The 18,526-nt window shown below is 36.3% G+C and overlaps 1 protein-coding gene across 6 annotated transcripts in view; it reads left to right on the top strand.

Moving 5' to 3' along the window:
- SPAG9 (sperm associated antigen 9) overlaps positions 1–18,242 on the top strand; it is a 62,580-nt gene extending 44,338 nt beyond the window's left edge. For 3 of the 6 annotated variants that reach the window (XM_082775218.1, XM_082775219.1, XM_082775223.1), the window contains 16 exons: positions 123–252; positions 533–625; positions 919–1,086; positions 1,777–1,948; positions 2,308–2,535; positions 3,120–3,315; positions 4,119–4,241; positions 4,763–4,843; positions 5,320–5,387; positions 6,332–6,480; positions 7,620–7,791; positions 8,811–8,924; positions 10,610–10,648; positions 11,515–11,691; positions 12,508–12,645; positions 14,572–18,242. In XM_082775218.1, coding sequence (XP_082631344.1) covers positions 123–252; positions 533–625; positions 919–1,086; positions 1,777–1,948; positions 2,308–2,535; positions 3,120–3,315; positions 4,119–4,241; positions 4,763–4,843; positions 5,320–5,387; positions 6,332–6,480; positions 7,620–7,791; positions 8,811–8,924; positions 10,610–10,648; positions 11,515–11,691; positions 12,508–12,645; positions 14,572–14,687 — 2,164 coding nt within the window. In that variant the 3' untranslated portion in view covers positions 14,688–18,242. The remainder of the gene's footprint in view (positions 1–122; positions 253–532; positions 626–918; positions 1,087–1,776; positions 1,949–2,307; positions 2,536–3,119; positions 3,316–4,118; positions 4,242–4,762; positions 4,844–5,319; positions 5,388–6,331; positions 6,481–7,619; positions 7,792–8,810; positions 8,925–10,609; positions 10,649–11,514; positions 11,692–12,507; positions 12,646–14,571) is intronic. The other 3 variants (XM_082775221.1, XM_082775220.1, XM_082775222.1) reach the window with 2 other exon arrangements.
- Positions 18,243–18,526: the final 284 nt, after the last annotated feature.

Genomic DNA, 18,526 nt, shown 5'->3' with positions numbered 1-18,526 from the left:
GCAAAAGTTTGATAATCTGATACTTCCAGAGATCTTGTCATTGGAACTTCCATTAAACTCAATAGACACAGAATTTTGAAGAGCCTAAGTAACAGGTTTTTTTAATAATGATTCTTCTGTAGAACTGAAGCCAGTTTAGCCTCACGCAGAGAGCAGAAAAGAGAACAGTATCGCCAAGTGAAAGCACATGTCCAGAAAGAGGATGGTAGAGTACAAGCATTTGGCTGGAGTTTACCTCAGAAGTACAAACAGGTATTATGCTTATGTTTTCAAATATAACAGTAACAACTTTGTTCTGTAAAATTCTAAGAGATTAGGGAACAGTGGTATTTCACAGCTGTTTGAGTGATTCCAGCATTTCTGCTCTTCTCAAATTTGACATTTAAAAGTCAGTCGTCTTGTGGTTTTAAATAAAACCAAAACTAAGCATGTTTAACAAAATCTAATCAACTGATTATGAAGATTGTACATGTCTTCAAAGGGGAAAGTTTTTCTGATTATTATTATTATTTTTTTTTTTTTTTTTGCGTAGGTAGCAAATGGTGGCCAAGGTGACAATAAGATGAAAAACTTACCTGTACCTGTTTACCTGAGACCTTTAGATGAAAAGGATACCTCTATGAAGGTAGGATGTTTGGAGGTATTATACAAGACTGTACTTTGGATGACCTATAGCTTGATTATTTTTTCTGCTTTAGATTTAATTATTTTCTGTAATAAAGCTTATAAATTTAACAAGTTTTATAAGTTGTAATAAATCATAGATGAATCAGAACTTAAGCTTCAGTGGAAATATACATAGCTTTAATGTTAATGAATTCCTTAAAGTGGACTGCAGAAAGATCATAATTTTGATATTAGCGTACTTTATTTTTCTTTAGTTTAACATTTAAGTGAAATATTTATTTTTCTTTCAAGCTGTGGTGTGCTGTGGGAGTAAACCTGTCAGGAGGGAAAACGCGAGATGGCGGGTCTGTTGTTGGTGCTAGCGTATTTTACAACGATGTGACTGGTACAGATGCAGATGGCAACAAGCAGCGCACAGGATCTCAAAGTAGCTTAGATAGACTAGACCAAGAGCTCAAGGTAAGATCACCATAAAGGATGTTGAATAGTTTTTATAGTTAAATGCCTTTTACTGTATATCTGTAGATTAATAATATATTTGGTAATCAGTTTTTGTAATAGATTATTCTCAGGAAATTGTCAACCCAAGATATTTAGGATATTGAGATGAAAGACTAAAATATTTTGCCTTTTTTTCTGTGTCAGCTTGTTGGTAAATGAGGAGCAAGGCAATTTTACATTAAAATGATGCACTGCTTATGCCAGTACTGTCTGTTTTGGAGGGGAAGGAAAAAACTAGAATGCTGAAGTATACATTAGTTTTCATGAGTTTATGAACTTAACACAATGAATGGAAATCACACTAAAACTTTGGTGTGAAGTGCATTGGGACATCTCAATTGCTGGTGATAGCAAACATGGTAGCTGGCATGTAAATAGCATTGTTTTGTAGCATTATACTTTTTAGCTGTATAATTGTGCAGTTGTAGCTATTTTGTTCTTTTTATACAAGAATAAAATGTTTTTCTTTAATATTCAAACTCCATAGAGGACAAGTCAGTAACTGTAACTTTACAATGGCATTAAATCTATGTAAGCATGCGATAAGTATATTTCTGTAGTTGATAATGTAAGATCAACGGCAATAATTCTATTCTTATTTCTTTACCTTCTGTTGTTCATGTCTACTATGCCTTTATTTTGCTTCAGGACCAGCAGAAGGAGCTGAAACATCAGGAAGAATTATCCAGTCTAGTTTGGATCTGTACTAGCACACATTCTGCTACAAAAGTTATTATTATTGATGCTAATCAACCCGGAAATATTCTGGACAGTTTCATTGTTTGCAATTCTCATGTGCTTTGTATTGCTAGTGTACCAGGTAAAGACTTATGATATTTTAGCTCCTACTTTTTTTTAAGCGCATCTTGTTCAGTTTTTCTTATGCAAGGGAAAATTGAAGATCAGTGTGTTAAAAATAGTTCTGTAACACAGCAATAAGAAATGTTTAGTTAAAGGGAAAGCTATTGGATTTCTGCTATACTGTTCCACTCTTGAATTGGCTCTTGACCTAAATTAACTCAAAGGTAGAGAGATGTCAGTAACTAGTACCAAGTTTTTTGTCTGCTATATTACAAATCGTGCTGTAGTGCCACTGTTTTGTGGAATTAGTTTGTTATTCGGTACAAAAGTGGCTCTCCTTTTTGCCCACAAGAAACATGCAAGTTTAATCTTGTTCAGGGGCAAGGGAAACAGACTATCCTGCAGGAGAAGAAGGGTCTCAAGAAGCAGATCCCAGCCAAGTGGACAAGTCATCTCTGTGTGGAAGTATGACTAGCAACAGCTCTGCGGAAACTGATAGCTTGCTTGGAGGAATAACAGTGGTTGGCTGCACTGCAGAGGGTATTGCAGGAGCACCTATAGCTCATGATGCAAATGGTGGCTCACCAATGGCAGATAAACAGTCAGGTATGAAAACTGTACACATATCCCAGGGGTGGAAAACACCATTAGGTGCAGCTGAGGAACAAATGGTGCATGTTTATTTAGTATAATAGCATGTCTTTAAACGGTGGTGACATAAAAACAAGCACTGTATGGAAAATGGCTTACAAATCTGGCTTGCGTTGCATATTTGGAGCAGAAAACTTTGTGGAAGTGGTATCAAGTGGGTGTAGACAGTTGCTTCTTTCAATTCCCTTTGAGTGAAGTCTGTCTCATGCCTGGTCTAAAGAACTTATTATTAAGTTGTCCAGTATTGAAACACTGATCTTGTCTTGACAGATGACTCCAAAGGATAAGGATATTTGCTTTATCCTATGAAATCTTAATAGAGATTGAAGTGAAACCATTTACTTAGTGCATTTGACATCTTGTTGATACTGAAACTTCAGTAGGTTACTCTGTTTCTGATCGGAGGGTTTTTTAGATGAGACATTTGGATTGTGATTGTCTGGTTGTTACAGCTCTTCACTTATGTTCTAAGTATCACACTCTGGCTATTTTGAACAGTTCAGAATTCTCTTGCAGTTCTTTAAGTCTTTGTTCCACAGATACTGCAACTGAAAGTAATTCAGCAGATGACAACATTCCAACTGCAGAGGAGGCAACAGAAGCAACAGAAGTAAATGCAGGGACAGGAGAAGACCCAGCTGATATTGCACAAACCGGAGTCTACACAGAGCATGTCTTTACAGATCCGCTGGGAGTACAGAATACAACAGAGGCATCTCCAGTGTATCAGCCTAGGTACATAGTCAAAGCTTACACCTCTTAAAATGTATTTAAAAATAAAAATATTATGTTTTCAGGATCACAGGTGACAAAAGTACTACCTTTTTCCTTGTAGAGGATATTGACCTTTATGTAAGTAGTCTTGTTATAAAATGTTCTGCGTGCATGAGGTGGTATAGTCTTTTATCTGTGAAATACATAGGACATGAGTACACACACCTACAGAATGCAGTAGTGGGTGTCTACCAGTTTGTCACTAACTCCTCTTACAGACTTGATGGCACTGATCTAGAAATGCCTATTGAAATTTCCTGTTCTGATGTGAAACCGTCATTTTCTCCTGGCCAATTGGTTGTTCAAATATGTTTCCTTTCTGAGAATAATCAATCTGAGTAATTACAGCAGTGGAGAAGCTTGAAAATAAACAGTATTTCAAATGATAGCAAGTTTGAAATCTTCCCCTGTGCATGCAGGCACAACTGTATTACTGGGAGTTCAGGGTGTTTCAGCCTTTCTATAAGTATTTCTCTTGCCTCTGATGTTGCAACTCTTCTGCCGTTGCCCTGGAGAGATCAGTAAGACCAATAGGCTTGAACGAAACCTAAACTTTCCTTTTATAAGTAAATGTCCACTTTAAGAAATTCATTCTTATTAGGTTTGTTTGTATGATTGACATACTTCTATGTACTGTTACTATTTTTTAAACATTCACATACTTACAAATAACTGTAGATGCCAACAGCAATGAAGTAAATACCCATGTTATACTCTGAATAATCTGTGCACTTTATTCAATGTATTTTAACTGTGTTTTTTAGCACTGACTCAGAGTTATATAAAGATGTTGCAATATTGCCAAATGAGCAAGATCTAGTGAGAGAAGAAGCACAGAAAATGAGTAGCCTTTTACCGACAATGTGGCTTGGAACACAAAACGGATGGTAAGAAAATGATAATCTTTTAGATTCATTTAAAAATTATTTTAAAGGTACTTCTTGGCCCTACAGGCTGGTAACTGTCTCAAGTCAAAATTAATTGCAAAAGCTGTCTAGAGGCAAAACGTTTTATGCTTGGCTACATTTGGGCATTAGAACTCTCAAAGTTTTGTAAGTGATTAGCAGGCTCTTTTTGGCAGATAACACTTAACTATAGAAAAGTCTTTTTGTAGTGAAAGGAATGGTTTAGTAGTTCTTACCATTCGATATTATATTATGCTAGAAAATACTGCCTTTTTTACTGTAGATGTGCCTACAAGGGACTTTGTAATGTTTTAGGCATCTGGAAAAACTGTTCTGCCTGCTAATATAGCTTTCTTTCAGTCTTAATACAGTGTTCAGTGGAATGTGAAAACCTGTTTTCTTTTTAATTGTGGATTTCAGTTATAGGTGTTTTACCTGTTTTTTTCTCCTGCCTGGTAGACCTTTCTTAATGCCTTTTAATCCTTCCTGATTTGTCTTTGCAGCCTGTATGTTCATTCGTCAGTGGCCCAGTGGAGGAAATGTATTCATGCCATTAAACTTAAAGATTCTATTCTCAGTATTGTGTAAGTCCTGAAAGAATGTAATGTAAATTACAATTAACTTTTATTCGAGTACATATGAAGTAGATTTTTATTTCCTCCCTAGCTGTTGGGAATGTCAGCTGCCTTAAGTGAACACATTCTTTGAGGGGGGGCAGTGGAAAATGCTTAGGGTGTGAGGAAAAATAAGAGATCTTGTATATATTGAAAATGCTGTAACTCAAATATTGAGTTTCTTTGTAGCTGCGTACTCAAAGCAGTTAGAGGTTGTTATCCTTGATGTTTCCTTCAAGCATTGTAGCTTGGTACGTGAAGCTATCTGAACTAGATCTTGAGTCACTGTTACTGTCTGCTCTGTTGAGCGGTATTGTAGAAATCAAAACACTCAGGCTAATGCAACTATAAAAAGTATACTAAAATGTATGTTTAAAGTAAATTCTAAACGTTTTTAGAAATGCAGTTTAACACTTTATATTCTTGTACCTCCTTTCTCTTAACAGACATGTAAAAGGAATAGTATTAGTTGCACTAGCTGATGGAACACTAGCAATATTTCACAGAGGAGTCGGTAAGCATTCTGTTAGGTCTTGAAACAGAGAAGTTATAATAGTACTTTTTGAAAGAAATATGCCTTTTTTAAACAGTGTTTTGAAAAGGTCTCCCAATGTCTATTTTGCAGATTGTATTGAGAAATCACTCTTATTTCAGTTGCAATCTCGAGTCTGATGTAGATATTCAATACTTTAACCAAGCATAACACTTGGTGTAAGTTCAGGGAAATTTTAAATGTAGCAATTAGGAATCTCCTATTCTCTTCCTCCTGCTCTGAGACACCCAGGTTCTTCTATTTGAAATTGCCACCACAGATTCTGACTCGAAAGTTCCTTTCTATTGCTTAAAGGACTACAGAGTGAATGAAGTGTTGAATGCAGTATATGAAGTGAGAGCCTCTGGCCCACTGCTTTTGTTAATACCACCTTCTGTGCATCCTCTGCCTCTGTACCTATACAACACATAGTTACATTTCTTTATAATTTACTTGGCTGTCTGCTGACAGATGCTCTTTCACATGTTAAAGTACTTAACTCTTAAGTACTCTTATGGCGTATTTAAAAAAGTCTTAAAGCACTGGCCAACATTTCTATGCTCAGCATAGTCAAGCAGCAAGTGCCTAGCGTTGTGTGGGTAGTTGCTTGTTATGTGTATATATACTGATGCCTATCCAAGTAAAGCATTTAGCAGTAGGTAACTTGCTGTTTTTAAAAATGTTTTGACATGTTTTAAATGTGAGTCATGGTTCAACCTTATTATATAAAAACAAAGTAGCAGTTGGGATGTTGGTAGTTCATACAACTAATAGCTGCTTTCTTTAATGCGGAGCTTAGACATAAATTTGTATTGACTTACCCAGATTATTACAGTGCTTTTAAGAAATGAAACTTAAGATATTTGTGCTTTTAACTTTTAAACTTATATGAACCTATTTTTTTAATTTTGCTTCTGTTTTTAAAGATGGTCAGTGGGATTTGACAAACTATCACCTCTTAGACCTGGGCCGGCCACATCATTCTATAAGATGCATGACAGTGGTACATGACAAAGTCTGGTGTGGCTACAGGAACAAAATCTATGTTGTTCAACCGAAGGCCATGAAAATAGAGGCAAGTTTAAAATGGTGTTTCAAATAAATGTTTTAATGCTTTCTCATGCTCCAGCTTAAACTCCTGAGTAACTCTGGAGAACAGTTATTTATTCACGATCACAGAAATAGGCAGACAACTACTTCCTTAAAACAAATTTTTAAGTTTTCTTAAGTTGTTTTCATTGTTCTCAAAGAGTTTAACATATGACAAGATGGCTTTTATTTGTAGAAAGTGATTATTTTGGAGTTTAGTTCTCCATTTCAACCTGGCCAGAAACTAGAAAATGTCTTGTAGATCCTTGCAGAACTTGTAAGGCTAGCTCCCAGCTCATTCTTTGCATTCATGCATACTTACATATTCATTATGTTTTCCACCCCCCTCTAACCTTCTCTGGAGTCTGAACACTTTAGAGGTTTGTAAGTGTTAATCTTGAATGTACTCTCTCACCAGTTAAGGAATGTTTTGTTTATGTAAGGTGTGTAAGCTGTTTTCTGCAGTGCTTTATGTATGCAACTACAGGAAGCTGCTATGTTTTCTGAAAGCTCTTAGCAATATTAGTACTTCAGCTTCTGGTACTTGGTCTAAGATATGGACCAGACTTTCAGGGTGACTGCTTAGCTCTTTGGAAAATATTAAGCACCCAATTCATAAATTCTTTGTGACAAGTTACATTTGTGGGAAACCTGAAAGGAAAGAATTCATACAATAAGGAATTGAGTTGTTTTGCTGGTGGATAAAGTGTATTCTGCAGGGATGAGCTTGTATGCAAGAGCAAGGCTTGACAAAACTAGGAAGAAAAACACCTTTGGGGCATATGTATCTTGTGCAGTGTCTGGAGGACCTCACAAAATGGCCTCTGGATAAAACAGATGGAAATCAGAGTAGGCTGGGAATGTTATTTACATAAGAATGTAGTAGGAAACTATGTCTTTGAGATCATGCTTTAGGGCAGGGAATTGGCCTGTATTATTATTACTTTATCAGCATCATATGGTAATTGTCACTAAGCTAAGCAATGTTTTTGATAGTAATCTCACAAATCAGGGAGCAGTAGATGACTTGAGAAAATTGCTGATATTGACAGTGTTTGAGTAGTAGAAAAGTCCTTTGTACTCTTCTTTATTTCATTTTCTAATTTAAAATCCAATCTTTTGTAGAAGTCATTTGATGCACACCCAAGAAGAGAAAGCCAAGTGAGACAGCTGGCGTGGGTGGGTGATGGGGTATGGGTGTCTATTCGCTTGGACTCTACTCTGCGTCTCTATCATGCGCACACGTATCAGCATCTGCAGGATGTGGACATTGAACCTTATGTAAGCAAAATGCTAGGTAAGTTGATAAGAAACTGTAGTATTCTTACACCTCTTTATGTTTGGAGCTTTCATTTTCTGTCATGAGCCAGTCAATTCCCATTGCAAACAAACCGGATGGGTGGGTGGAAGTCTAGTCAAATCCTGTTTGATGTGAAAACTTAATTTTGGAAGTAGAAGTCTAAGTCTGTCCAATAGGTCTCTGGTATAGTCTGATTCTACCAGGTGTCTACAGTGTCCCTGGAAACTCAGAACTATTGACAAAAATGGTATTTGGACAGGAATGAATAGATATAGTAAAATCCTTCCTCTTTATTACTAGAATGATGCCTCTTTTAGTCTGAATGGGAAGAACCCAGTACTTCTCTGCAGAAAATGCTGTTTCTTTTCCAATACAAGTGCAAAATATCAAATTCCTACTGCTGTGGAAGCTAATAAGGCTTCTGATTTTTCATTAAAGTTTATATAAGAGCAATTTGACTACCTACATAACAAATATAGGTAATCAGGCCTTTGGAAATCCTTCACAATTAACTATTATGCCATCAGTGTAAGGGGGGCTAGTGTAGCATACATTCCTCTTAGCTTGGCAGCTGTCTTCTGATCCCCTCATAGCATTAGTGATAGTCTTTGAAACTTCTTCACTTCCTGAAGAAACAGTACCATTTATTTTAACAAGCAAGAAACTATTTCACACTGAACTCATCATCTTTTGTTTGAAAAACAACAAAAAAAAGCTTCCATGGCTCTGTAAGCCCCAAAATAACTTATTGTGCAGCATTGTACAGTTGTTTTATCTTTTGTGCTTTCTCGCAGTTCACATTAATCTCTTTCTGTATAGGTTCATGACTTTATTCACAGAAATGTTGTAACTTTTTATTTTACCTTTACAACTTGGATGTGCTCCTCTGCCTTATTTGTTTGAAATGGGAGGGAATTACTTGTCAACATGAGTTGGGAGTTGAAGTTAAGATTATATTATGGAAGTAAAATTATTCTTGCTCATAATTTTTGATGAAAAGCATTTTTTGTTTTTAGGTACTGGTAAACTGGGATTCTCATTTGTGAGAATCACAGCTCTTATGGTGTCTTGTAATCGTTTATGGGTAGGAACAGGAAATGGTGTCATCATCTCCATTCCATTAACAGAAAGTAAGTAAAATATAAATGAATAGCACTGTGCAATATGCTGTAGTTGCAAAAATAATTTTAAGGTCATTCAGATGCTTGATAACAGACAGAAAATTTTACTGCCAGGTCTGAATTTTTCAGGTTTTAGCACCTAATCTGTGTCCATGGTTACAATTCTGAGCAAAAAATCCCATCTCCAAAATTGCGCTTTAAATTGAAGTGGACTGGCTTGAATGCAAGAGGCACCTTGAAGCCTTAGTACTAGCAGTGTTTGTAGGAGTTGATTGCTTGTAAGAGAGAGCTGTGGTGTTGTATTTAATGTTATGATTGCCATATGATCACTGGCATAGGTTTTCTGTTTGATTTGAGCAAGTTGGTTTTGTTGCAGTACAATTTAGCTATAGCTTTTGAGAATTCTTCACAAAGTTTGTATAAAGGACTGGAACAGCACTAGTATCAGCTGCTTCTAAGGACGTGTTTAAAGCTCTGGGAGTTCTAAATGCTTTCTCTAAATAGAACACCAACTTCTAGGTAAAATTCCAATACTGTAGATCCATCTATCTGCTTAAAGACAGACCCTAAACGCTTGTCGTAGACTGAAACTAATTGGGGATGGGGGTGAAGTACTCTGCCGTGGGCAGTTGAACCCTGAGAGAAAGTGATGTTCCAGTTCAAGGGCAAAATGAATGTTACAGGTTAAGCTTCAGAAGAATTTATTTGTAAATTGGTTGCTTGAAGCAAACAACAAAACAACAATTCTTGTCTAAGACTAATAAAACATATGGACAGAAGTTTCAGAAAATAAAAAGTAGCACTGGTAGTCTTAATTGTACTGTGTTTTGTATCAAAATTAGTGCAATCTGTTGAGTAGATTTTAGGGTAACTTAACAGTGAAAGGTCTTCATGTTGTATCTGCTTTGTTGAACAGCACATACATGCGTTTTTCATACTGTTCCATTACATTGTCTGTCCATTCAATAAATGTCTTTTTTTGCATTGCATGAGTCTGCTAGGAAAGGACAGGTTTCCTATCAAGGAATTTGAAATAGCTTAAGTCATGCTTTAATAAATTATAGCTCTTAATTTGCATCAAGCTTAATTTAATGTTTCCAGAGGAGTGTGTTTTAAAACAGCGGTGACATGGAAAAAAAATCCCTATTAAAGTTATTTGGTTTAATTTCAGTGTTGTTAGTAGCTCGTGAAATGGAACAACCATTTGTGGATAGCTTGATTGTGGGTTTGAGAATCCTTGTTATAAATATTCAGGGTTTCAACAGCGGTCACATCCGTGCATAATCAATTGCATATCTCAGCTCCCTAGGTCTCATTAGCAGGGCACCTTCCAGATCTGCAGATACTGTTTCAAAAAGGCACTTGAAAACAAGAGTAGTTATATATTACTTTGGTAGTTTCCTGCCAAGGAAAGAGAGAAAGGGGAAACATTGCTAATCAATGATAAACTCTATAGCAATAAAGCACATGAAGGTGACAATGCTTTTGTTGTCCATTTTGTACTGAAACTTTAATAACAAGATGCTGTTCTTTGACGTAATATTGAATCTTCTGTAATTAGATATTTACTGTTTTAGGAGCTATTTTAAGCTCTATCTTATCAAAACCAAAATACAAGAATGGTGGGTTCTCATTAATCCTTCTCCTCTACTGTCGTACCTATCCATTTCCCCTTTCCTCCTTTCTCACTTTAGCTGTAATCCTCCACCAGGGACGTTTACTGGGGCTGAGGGGTAAGTGCAGATCCTGAACAAAAATCTATTTTCAGGCTTCTAATAGCCACTTTGAGGCTGTTTTCCACTCCCTATAGATTTACCCTTTGTATGTTCCTAAATGTTTTTCCACTTGCAGTTACTGCATTGCAGCAGTTTTATGTTTGCTAAATGGCCACCAATCTGCTCAGCAGTTTAGTATATCATCCTGTGTTGCAGCTGAACTTTCATACAGACTTTGTTTTTCTTCCAGCCAATGTGATACCATATCTTATAACTTTGTCATTAATCCACATTGTTTACTGTCTTGTTATAAATCACTGTTTCCTTCACTTCTCTGATAGCCTTTGGAATGGAGATGGCTTGTATGTCTAGCATGAGTACTTTTCTGTTTTAATGCATTTTAAAACTTCTCAGTAAAAATTAGACATAGAATTATAATATGGTAGCTTCTTCATGCCCACAGGTGGCTATTTTTAGTTTTTTCACTTGCAAGGGGATACCCTATGATTAGTTGGAATGAACGTGTCTTTAGTTATGTTATATACATTAACATATTTCAGTAAGAGCAAATTCAGAGGTACTTATTTCCTATGAAAGATATAAAACTTTCACAAATTATTTATTTTCCAAAAGTAGGATATTAAAATTTGGTGATTATGCTAGACTAATAAGAATCCTGCTCCATTTTCTGATGTACTTAAAATAACGAAGCATGCAATCTTTTTTCTTTCCAGCTCTGTCTTGAATTGGCATTGCTGCCCTCCTGTTTCATTTTTATCTAAGTTGGCTTTAGCTTTTAGATGGTACCATAAGGTTTCTTAACAAATAACCATTTCTGTAATTTGTTCTTTCAAGTAGAAAACAGTTCTTTTCTTCTTTTACAGCTAATAAAGCAGCAGCAGGCTCCGGAAACCGTCCAGGGAGCGTAATACGTGTATATGGAGATGAGAATAGTGACAAAGTGACTCCAGGAACCTTCATACCATATTGTTCAATGGCACATGCACAGCTTTGCTTCCATGGGCACCGTGATGCTGTTAAATTCTTTGTTGCAGTACCTGGTGAGCTTTTATTGTTATTCCTCAAATTAAGTTGTTTTTCTTTCCTCCTTTGCTTCTTAAGCCTAGAGTTCAGGCGAAGATAGCAAGTATATGAAATCGTGTCCTTGGAAACAAACTTAATACTTTTTGCAAGACTTTTCTGATTCATTAATGCAGCACTGTTTAGTGGGGCAAAAAAGGGGCTGGCCAAAAAAAAAAAAAAAAGACTTTTTTGTTTTGTCTGGAGAAAGGTACTGTGGGAACCGAGTACTTGCCTACTGAGAAGGTGACCAACTGCTAGCTGACACAAGGTCTGATTTAAGAATCTGACATCCTGCAGGAATGAAGAACTACTAAGGGAGTAGTGCCCAGAAGAAAGAATCTTGTTTGAAAAAGCTTAAGTTTTCTAGGAACTGTGGTGCTGGTGGAATTACCCTCTCACCAACTGCATATACATGGTGTGCTGGAAGTAAATGACAAGTTTACTTAATGGGCTGACGTGCTGAATCATTTCGGTTGTCTGAAAAAAGTCCTTAAGTCTGTTTCAATGTCATTCTCTAGATCATTCTCTAGATCTGCATGCCTGTGCTGTGAATTCTGTCAAGAGGCACTTAATTCTGACTTGCATTGGGCTGATCTGATTTCATCTCTTTAGAGAGCGGTGAAAGCAGAGTATAGCTAGCTTTTTTTTTTTTTTTGCTGCTCGTTAGAGAGATAATAGAATCCAAAGTTAAGTGTATTATTAGGCATTAGGTATGTCAGCCAACAACCGAATTAACAGGTGGTCTAATTCTGTGAGATGGGGCATAAAAATGTGTTCTGTATATTTTTATACAGGTCAGGTGGTTTGCCCACAGGGTAGTGGTGGAACAGAGCTAACGGGTGATAAACCAGCCCCAGAGTCCTTCAACCAGAGTTCCTTAAAATCCATGTTGGTGATAAGTGGTGGAGAGGGATATATTGACTTCAGAATGGGTAAGAAATACTGAATTTAAAATTAATTCTAATTTCATACCAAAAGCCTTAAATAAGGTCATAAGACATGTAAAAACTTCCATTGTGATTGTGGAGTGCATTTCTGTGGTTGCTCAGTATGTGCATGTTTACTAAGTGTATAGAAGCCTCTTTATTCTCATATACACACACCTTCAATTTCCTCTTCTCCCAGTAAACCATGACATCTGAGAGACTACTGTTTGAAAAGGTTTATTTGAAACTCTGCTTTGGAGTCATGTACCATCTTACCTTTTATGTATTCAGTCTTATTTTGAAAAGTTAAGCTCTTCCTTCTCAAGCTGCTGAAAAATATGTCTGTAGTTAAATGACCTTTTGTGGTCAGTTTGCATATTTAAGTATTACATGAACAACACTTAAACATGAGCAAATCTTGGTTTGAAGGAAGAGGGAGAGAGTAGTTTACTGTTATCTTTAGATGCCCTGCTTATTTTGATCACTGATTTTTATTTTTTTTGGACAGCACTTTTGCATGATCTAGCCAATAAATAATCTCTTGTGCAAGCCTTTTTATTTTTATTTGAAACTTTTGGGGAAATGTAACAAAATAAGTGTCATAATTCAATGTTTAGAATCTGCAGCTGGAGAGTTTGAGGAAAAAATGCCCCAAAGGAAGTCCAACTCCTGATTTAGAACTCCTTTTTGCTTTAATCTGTTTCTAGTGATCAAAAAAAAAAAAAAAAAGGAAAAAGAGGGGGAGGAAACCCCCACCCAAAACAACAATAAAAATACAAACAACCAATCACCCCAAAACCAAAAAAACAAAGGGCTAGCTCAAGTGCTGTTATTCCCAATGCAAAACAAGTTCCTGCCAGTAACCCTGGTGGAGTGTATGTAGGAGGCAGGACGTAGCAATTCTGTGCCATGTTGCAGTGAGGTATTGAAAACTCGGCACTTGTTCTAAACAAGCTGGTATAGCCACATACCAAACGTGCATTTTGCTGTCCTTGTGGCATGATGCAAAGACTTGAACTTAAGCATAGCGTAGTATAAGCTGCATTAACTCAGCCCTCACCACACCAGTGCAGCAAGCTGGCTCAAGAGCAAGTTCAGTCTATTGCATGTTTAGATTCCTCAGAGCTCCAAAGTAGTCTAACCAGAATCCCAGCCAAATTCTGACTTGAAACCTTCCTGAAGTTGTCAGTAGGTTCCCATTTCATCTGATTAAACTGATCTTCTGTACCACAAGACTGCCTCTGTACTGATGTTTATTGCTGTCTACATGCGGTTTTGTTAGTGGTTAGTTGATCACCTTTGATCCAAGTTGGCTCGTGTCACAAAGTTTAGATGCAGTTGTAAAAATGCTCTTTTCTCTTTTGAAGGGTTATAAAGGAGAGTAGGTTTAAGGATGCCGTGTGCCAGTGTGTGCGGTGTTGTGACAAGCTAGGTTAACTAGAACAAGAGGAAAGAAGAAAAGGACCGTTGTTTATCAAACACATGGATGTTGTATAGTCTTATATGTGCTCAATTACTGCCCATATTTCTAGAGCATTTTGTGGTTTGTGTGTTTATGCTAGTGCACTTTGTAGCATAACCATCTCCATTTCCTCCTGAAAGATGCTGCAGGTTTGCAAGTTAGGCCGTTTCTTTCTTGCATCAAAGAGCTAGGGGTAAAGAAATACGTAGAGTTGAGATACTCACAAAACTCCAGTTAATTTGTGGTGGGGCTAGGTCTGCAGAATGCAACTGTCAGAATACTAGGCTCAAAATAATTAGGCAACAAACTTCCAGTTTGTAACTTACATATTGAAGATTGTGAATATTCCTTTAAAGGAGCAAGTGGCAACTACTATCTGTAGTGAGCTGTAAATCTAGATGTCATTTATTTTGCTCCTCTTGGTGTTAAAAATGTTTTTATCTGTCTGAATCAAAGCTGCTGTTTTTCAGGTGATGAAGGTGGAGAATCTGAACTCCTTGGAGAAGCTCTGCAACTAGAACCTTCTGTAGCCAAAGCTGAGAGGAGTCACTTGATAGTGTGGCAAGTAATGTATGGCAGTGAGTGAGCCTGTAGGATGCAGCTGGAGACCTTAAAAACTAAAAAGGAAAAAAAAAAGCTTCTGCATGTTTTTTTATTTTGTGAAACATGTTTCACTACATGATGTTGAAGCATTTCTTTGCTGTTTAACTTTATATTGCAAATCTGTCATACCTTTAACTATACAGGAATTAGCTTGTGCTGTTTTACTGCACCGTTGTTACATGGAACAGTATAATGAAATCAGAACTTTCTCAAAACTGGTGTGCACACCATAGTAAGCAATCGAGACATTAGTTTTACTGTACCACAACAACCTAATATAGTTCACTTCTTTGGTAGTCTCACTTGAGTTTGGCTTTATTTCAACTGAGCTTCATTTCACTGTATAATGCATTGAGTAGTAAAACAGCAAAGTTATTCCCAGAGTATTAAAAAAGAAAAAATCAGATGGATTATCAAGGCTCATCCAAATATTCAGTGAGGGCTAAAGCAAACTGTTTCAGCTTTTGTTTTCAAACTTGGAAAGTCTTGCTTACCTAGTGTATACAGATTAATTTGTTACTTTCATCAAAAATTGTGGGGGGAAAGGGGTTGTATAGAAATTATGACAATATTTAAATAAAACAACATGTTTTCACTGTTGAACCATAAAGTTTGAGAACTGCTGCCCTCGATCAGCAATTTTGAGCATAGTGTTTTCCCATTTCCCTGACATGGATACATGTGAATGACTGTTTCCAAAGGGTATCCTTAGGATGATTTAAATTTGAAAACAATTGCAGAATTCTTGAACCAGGGGATACATTTTCTTTTTCTTTTCTTGTCTTAACTCCTTATGTCCTAAGCACTAGAATGATCTTCTCTGCCTAGCTGGTCAAACTCATGAGGCACTACATGTGTGAAGGTTAAAGACCTCAAGTAGAGCATGAGAAAAGACTGAGAGTGTACAGGAAAAATGCATTCTGCCCAAGTGAGATTGTAAAGGAATTTTAGTGCCAGATAATAGGGTACAAAGTGTATTTTTTGTAACTGCATACTCCCATTTAGTCCCACCCAAAAGAAGTTTAACCATGTTAGCAGGATTGAGTAAATTGTTGAAAGTCAGGAGACTCTAATATCAGGCTGACATTCTGTCTACTCACCGTCTATTTTTTTAACCATAAGTGTGAGTTGAAGACTGTCTTCCTTTTACATTGAATTTCCTACATTAGTATCAAACCTAAGTTAAACACTTCATGACTTCTGTTCCTCAGACTATTTTAAAACCTAGATTTGCTCTTTCATTTATTTGCTAGAATATACAAGTTTGAGGGGTTTTAATAAACATCCAGCATTTACCCCCCAAAAGCTGGGACTGTTCTGTTCAGATTAGCAGAAGAATTAGTAAATTGATATGTGAGAGAACTGAACAGTTTCAGAGGACTAAATGTAGACACACTTTTTTAAAACTGCCTAAACATTTTTATGCAATAGGAGCAGTTCTGGTCTATCAGGCAAACATGTGTTTATATATTTTCTTAATTTTTTAAATGAACACATTTAGCTGAGGTCTATTGTGTAAATATATATTTAGGCAGCTTTTTCAAATGCATATCATAGCTGATAAACCAGAAAAACTCCATTCAGGTCTATTGGTTAGATTTATATGTATAAATACTTTTTAAGCAACATATTTTGTACACAGCTGTTCCTCTCGTAAATATGTATTTAGGACATGAACTATGTAGTAAAAAAAAATCCTTATTAAAGAAGTCTAATATCTTGGTAGTATTTTTCTCTTCAGAATGCCAAAAGTGATGAGAGCATGTTGTTCATAATTTGCTTTCCAAATTCATCTTTAATGTCACTCAAACTACTTTGGCGTAATTATGAAGTCTGGGAGCTCTTAAAAATTATACAAATACAGAAGGTAAACTGACTTAATGCTCTTATAGAGGCCTATTTAAAACTCCTGTAGAAATGTATGCTGAACTTGAAGCACATCTGAATTAACTTATGAAATTAGACGTCTAAGAAAAATGCTGTCTAAACTTTTACAGTTGTGCAGAATCTTCACTGTGAGTGGTGCAGTTTCATTGCTTCTCCTGCCATCTTAAATTCATTTTTCTTCAGAAAGCACAGTCTCCAAAGCTTTTACTCACTGGTTGATTGTCGCATTCTTGTGTTCTCAAAAAAAAACAAACAACCAAACGCACAATTCCATTCCTTGGTTCTTGTATAGCATTTTATTTGTAATTATTAATGAAATGATCAGCTTTCTTTGAATGGCTTTACTGCTGTCAAATAGAGCAGTAAAATCTGGCAAGTGTGTACCTGTTTTTTTGCCAAATGTATCTGGTCCACCGTGCCATTTTAGTCACCTCAGTGGACCAACTTCAGCAGATTTTTCAGCAACGGCTGTTTCTGTCCAAAAGTAGACAGGTTTTTAAAGAAAATAATAGATTAACTATGTACCACTGTTGGTGTAGATAAAAGGCATGTGCACTTCTCTGTATTTCTCATCTAAAAACTATCCCCTGTCCTAAGGTACAGTAGATTAAATGGATCCTTATTCTTATTGCAGTGCACTGGGATTTATATGCTTCTGACTTAAGGTCACTTTGAATGGTGAGTAAAACAAGGAAAGCCCCAGGCATTGAGATGAGAATACACCCCTAAAAACCAGTCTCCAGAATGTTTATGCATACACTCATATATGATTAAAGCATCATATAAATAGGAGCTAATCTTTTGATAGCTACAGCTTGTTAATAGTTTGGAAACATTTCGAGCACAAAATATGCAGCACATTACTTGCCTGGGTAAGGGTGTTTGCATGGTAAAGGTGAAATGCATTGTATAAGCTGCTGCATTGTCCATTTCTTGTAAAGGTCTTCCTGCGTTGGATCAGATAGAGCTGGCAGAGCGTAGACACTTTATCATAGGCTGCCTTAGTAACAAACAAATGTTAAATCTGTTTTATTATACTAACTGTTCTAAAGAACGTGCGTCTTTTAAAATGCTGTGTAACTGAATATTTATTTCCATGTGAGTATTATAAAAGTTACCAAAGGATTAAACCTGATTTAGCACTCTTGTAAGTGACCCTGTCTCAACAGGGTCTTGTGAAGGCCCTGATCTGTAAAACAAGACACGGTAAACTCAAATACAGTTCTTTAGGGAAATTAAATGTTTTTTTCTAACAGGGTTATGCCATATTGTAACAACCTATGTTGCACCTCAAAGCATTTTTCTATACACTAAATGTTTCTCCCGCCCTCTAACAAGATTAAGTTTCCTTTATTAATTTTGTTGATGCACATTTCTCAATCTTTTAAACATATTTTAAACATTTTATGGTCTGTAATTTTTGAAAGTTTTGTCTGTTGGACACTTTACGCTGAATTTTACTTGCCTCTGTAATCCAAGATGGATACTACAGCGTTAAACTTGCTGTCTGTTAAAACTTGAGGCTTCTGTGAGCAGAAAAGCTCATATAGCAGTGTAGTTATTTCAGTATTTATTTCTATTATTGAATCCATGGGGTTCAGAATGTAACTTTGTACATGAAATATATATAAATATGTATATGAAACATGCATCTGATTGGTGTTTTCTTTGTGGTCTTGTGTTAACTTCAAAAGCTTTTGATGCTACCAGAAGGCATCACACTAGCAGCTAAATATTGCTATCATAAATACGGGTAATCTATTTGAGTCGTCCCACAACTGCTCTAATCTTGGTATCTCATACTGGACCTAAGCAAAAAAATTGAAGAAAAACTGCATACACTGACTGGATCCTAAATGCTCTCTTCATCTCCTGTATAGCCTACAAACCTGCTGATTCATAGATTAAGACTAGAGGATGGATAACCACTGAACT

This window comes from Aythya marila (assembly GCF_965140915.1).
Source record: "Aythya marila genome assembly, chromosome: 18".
NCBI lineage: Eukaryota > Metazoa > Chordata > Aves > Anseriformes > Anatidae > Aythya > Aythya marila.
The sequence above is the reverse complement of the archived record's forward strand: the minus strand, read 5'-3'. Positions and strand labels throughout refer to the sequence as shown.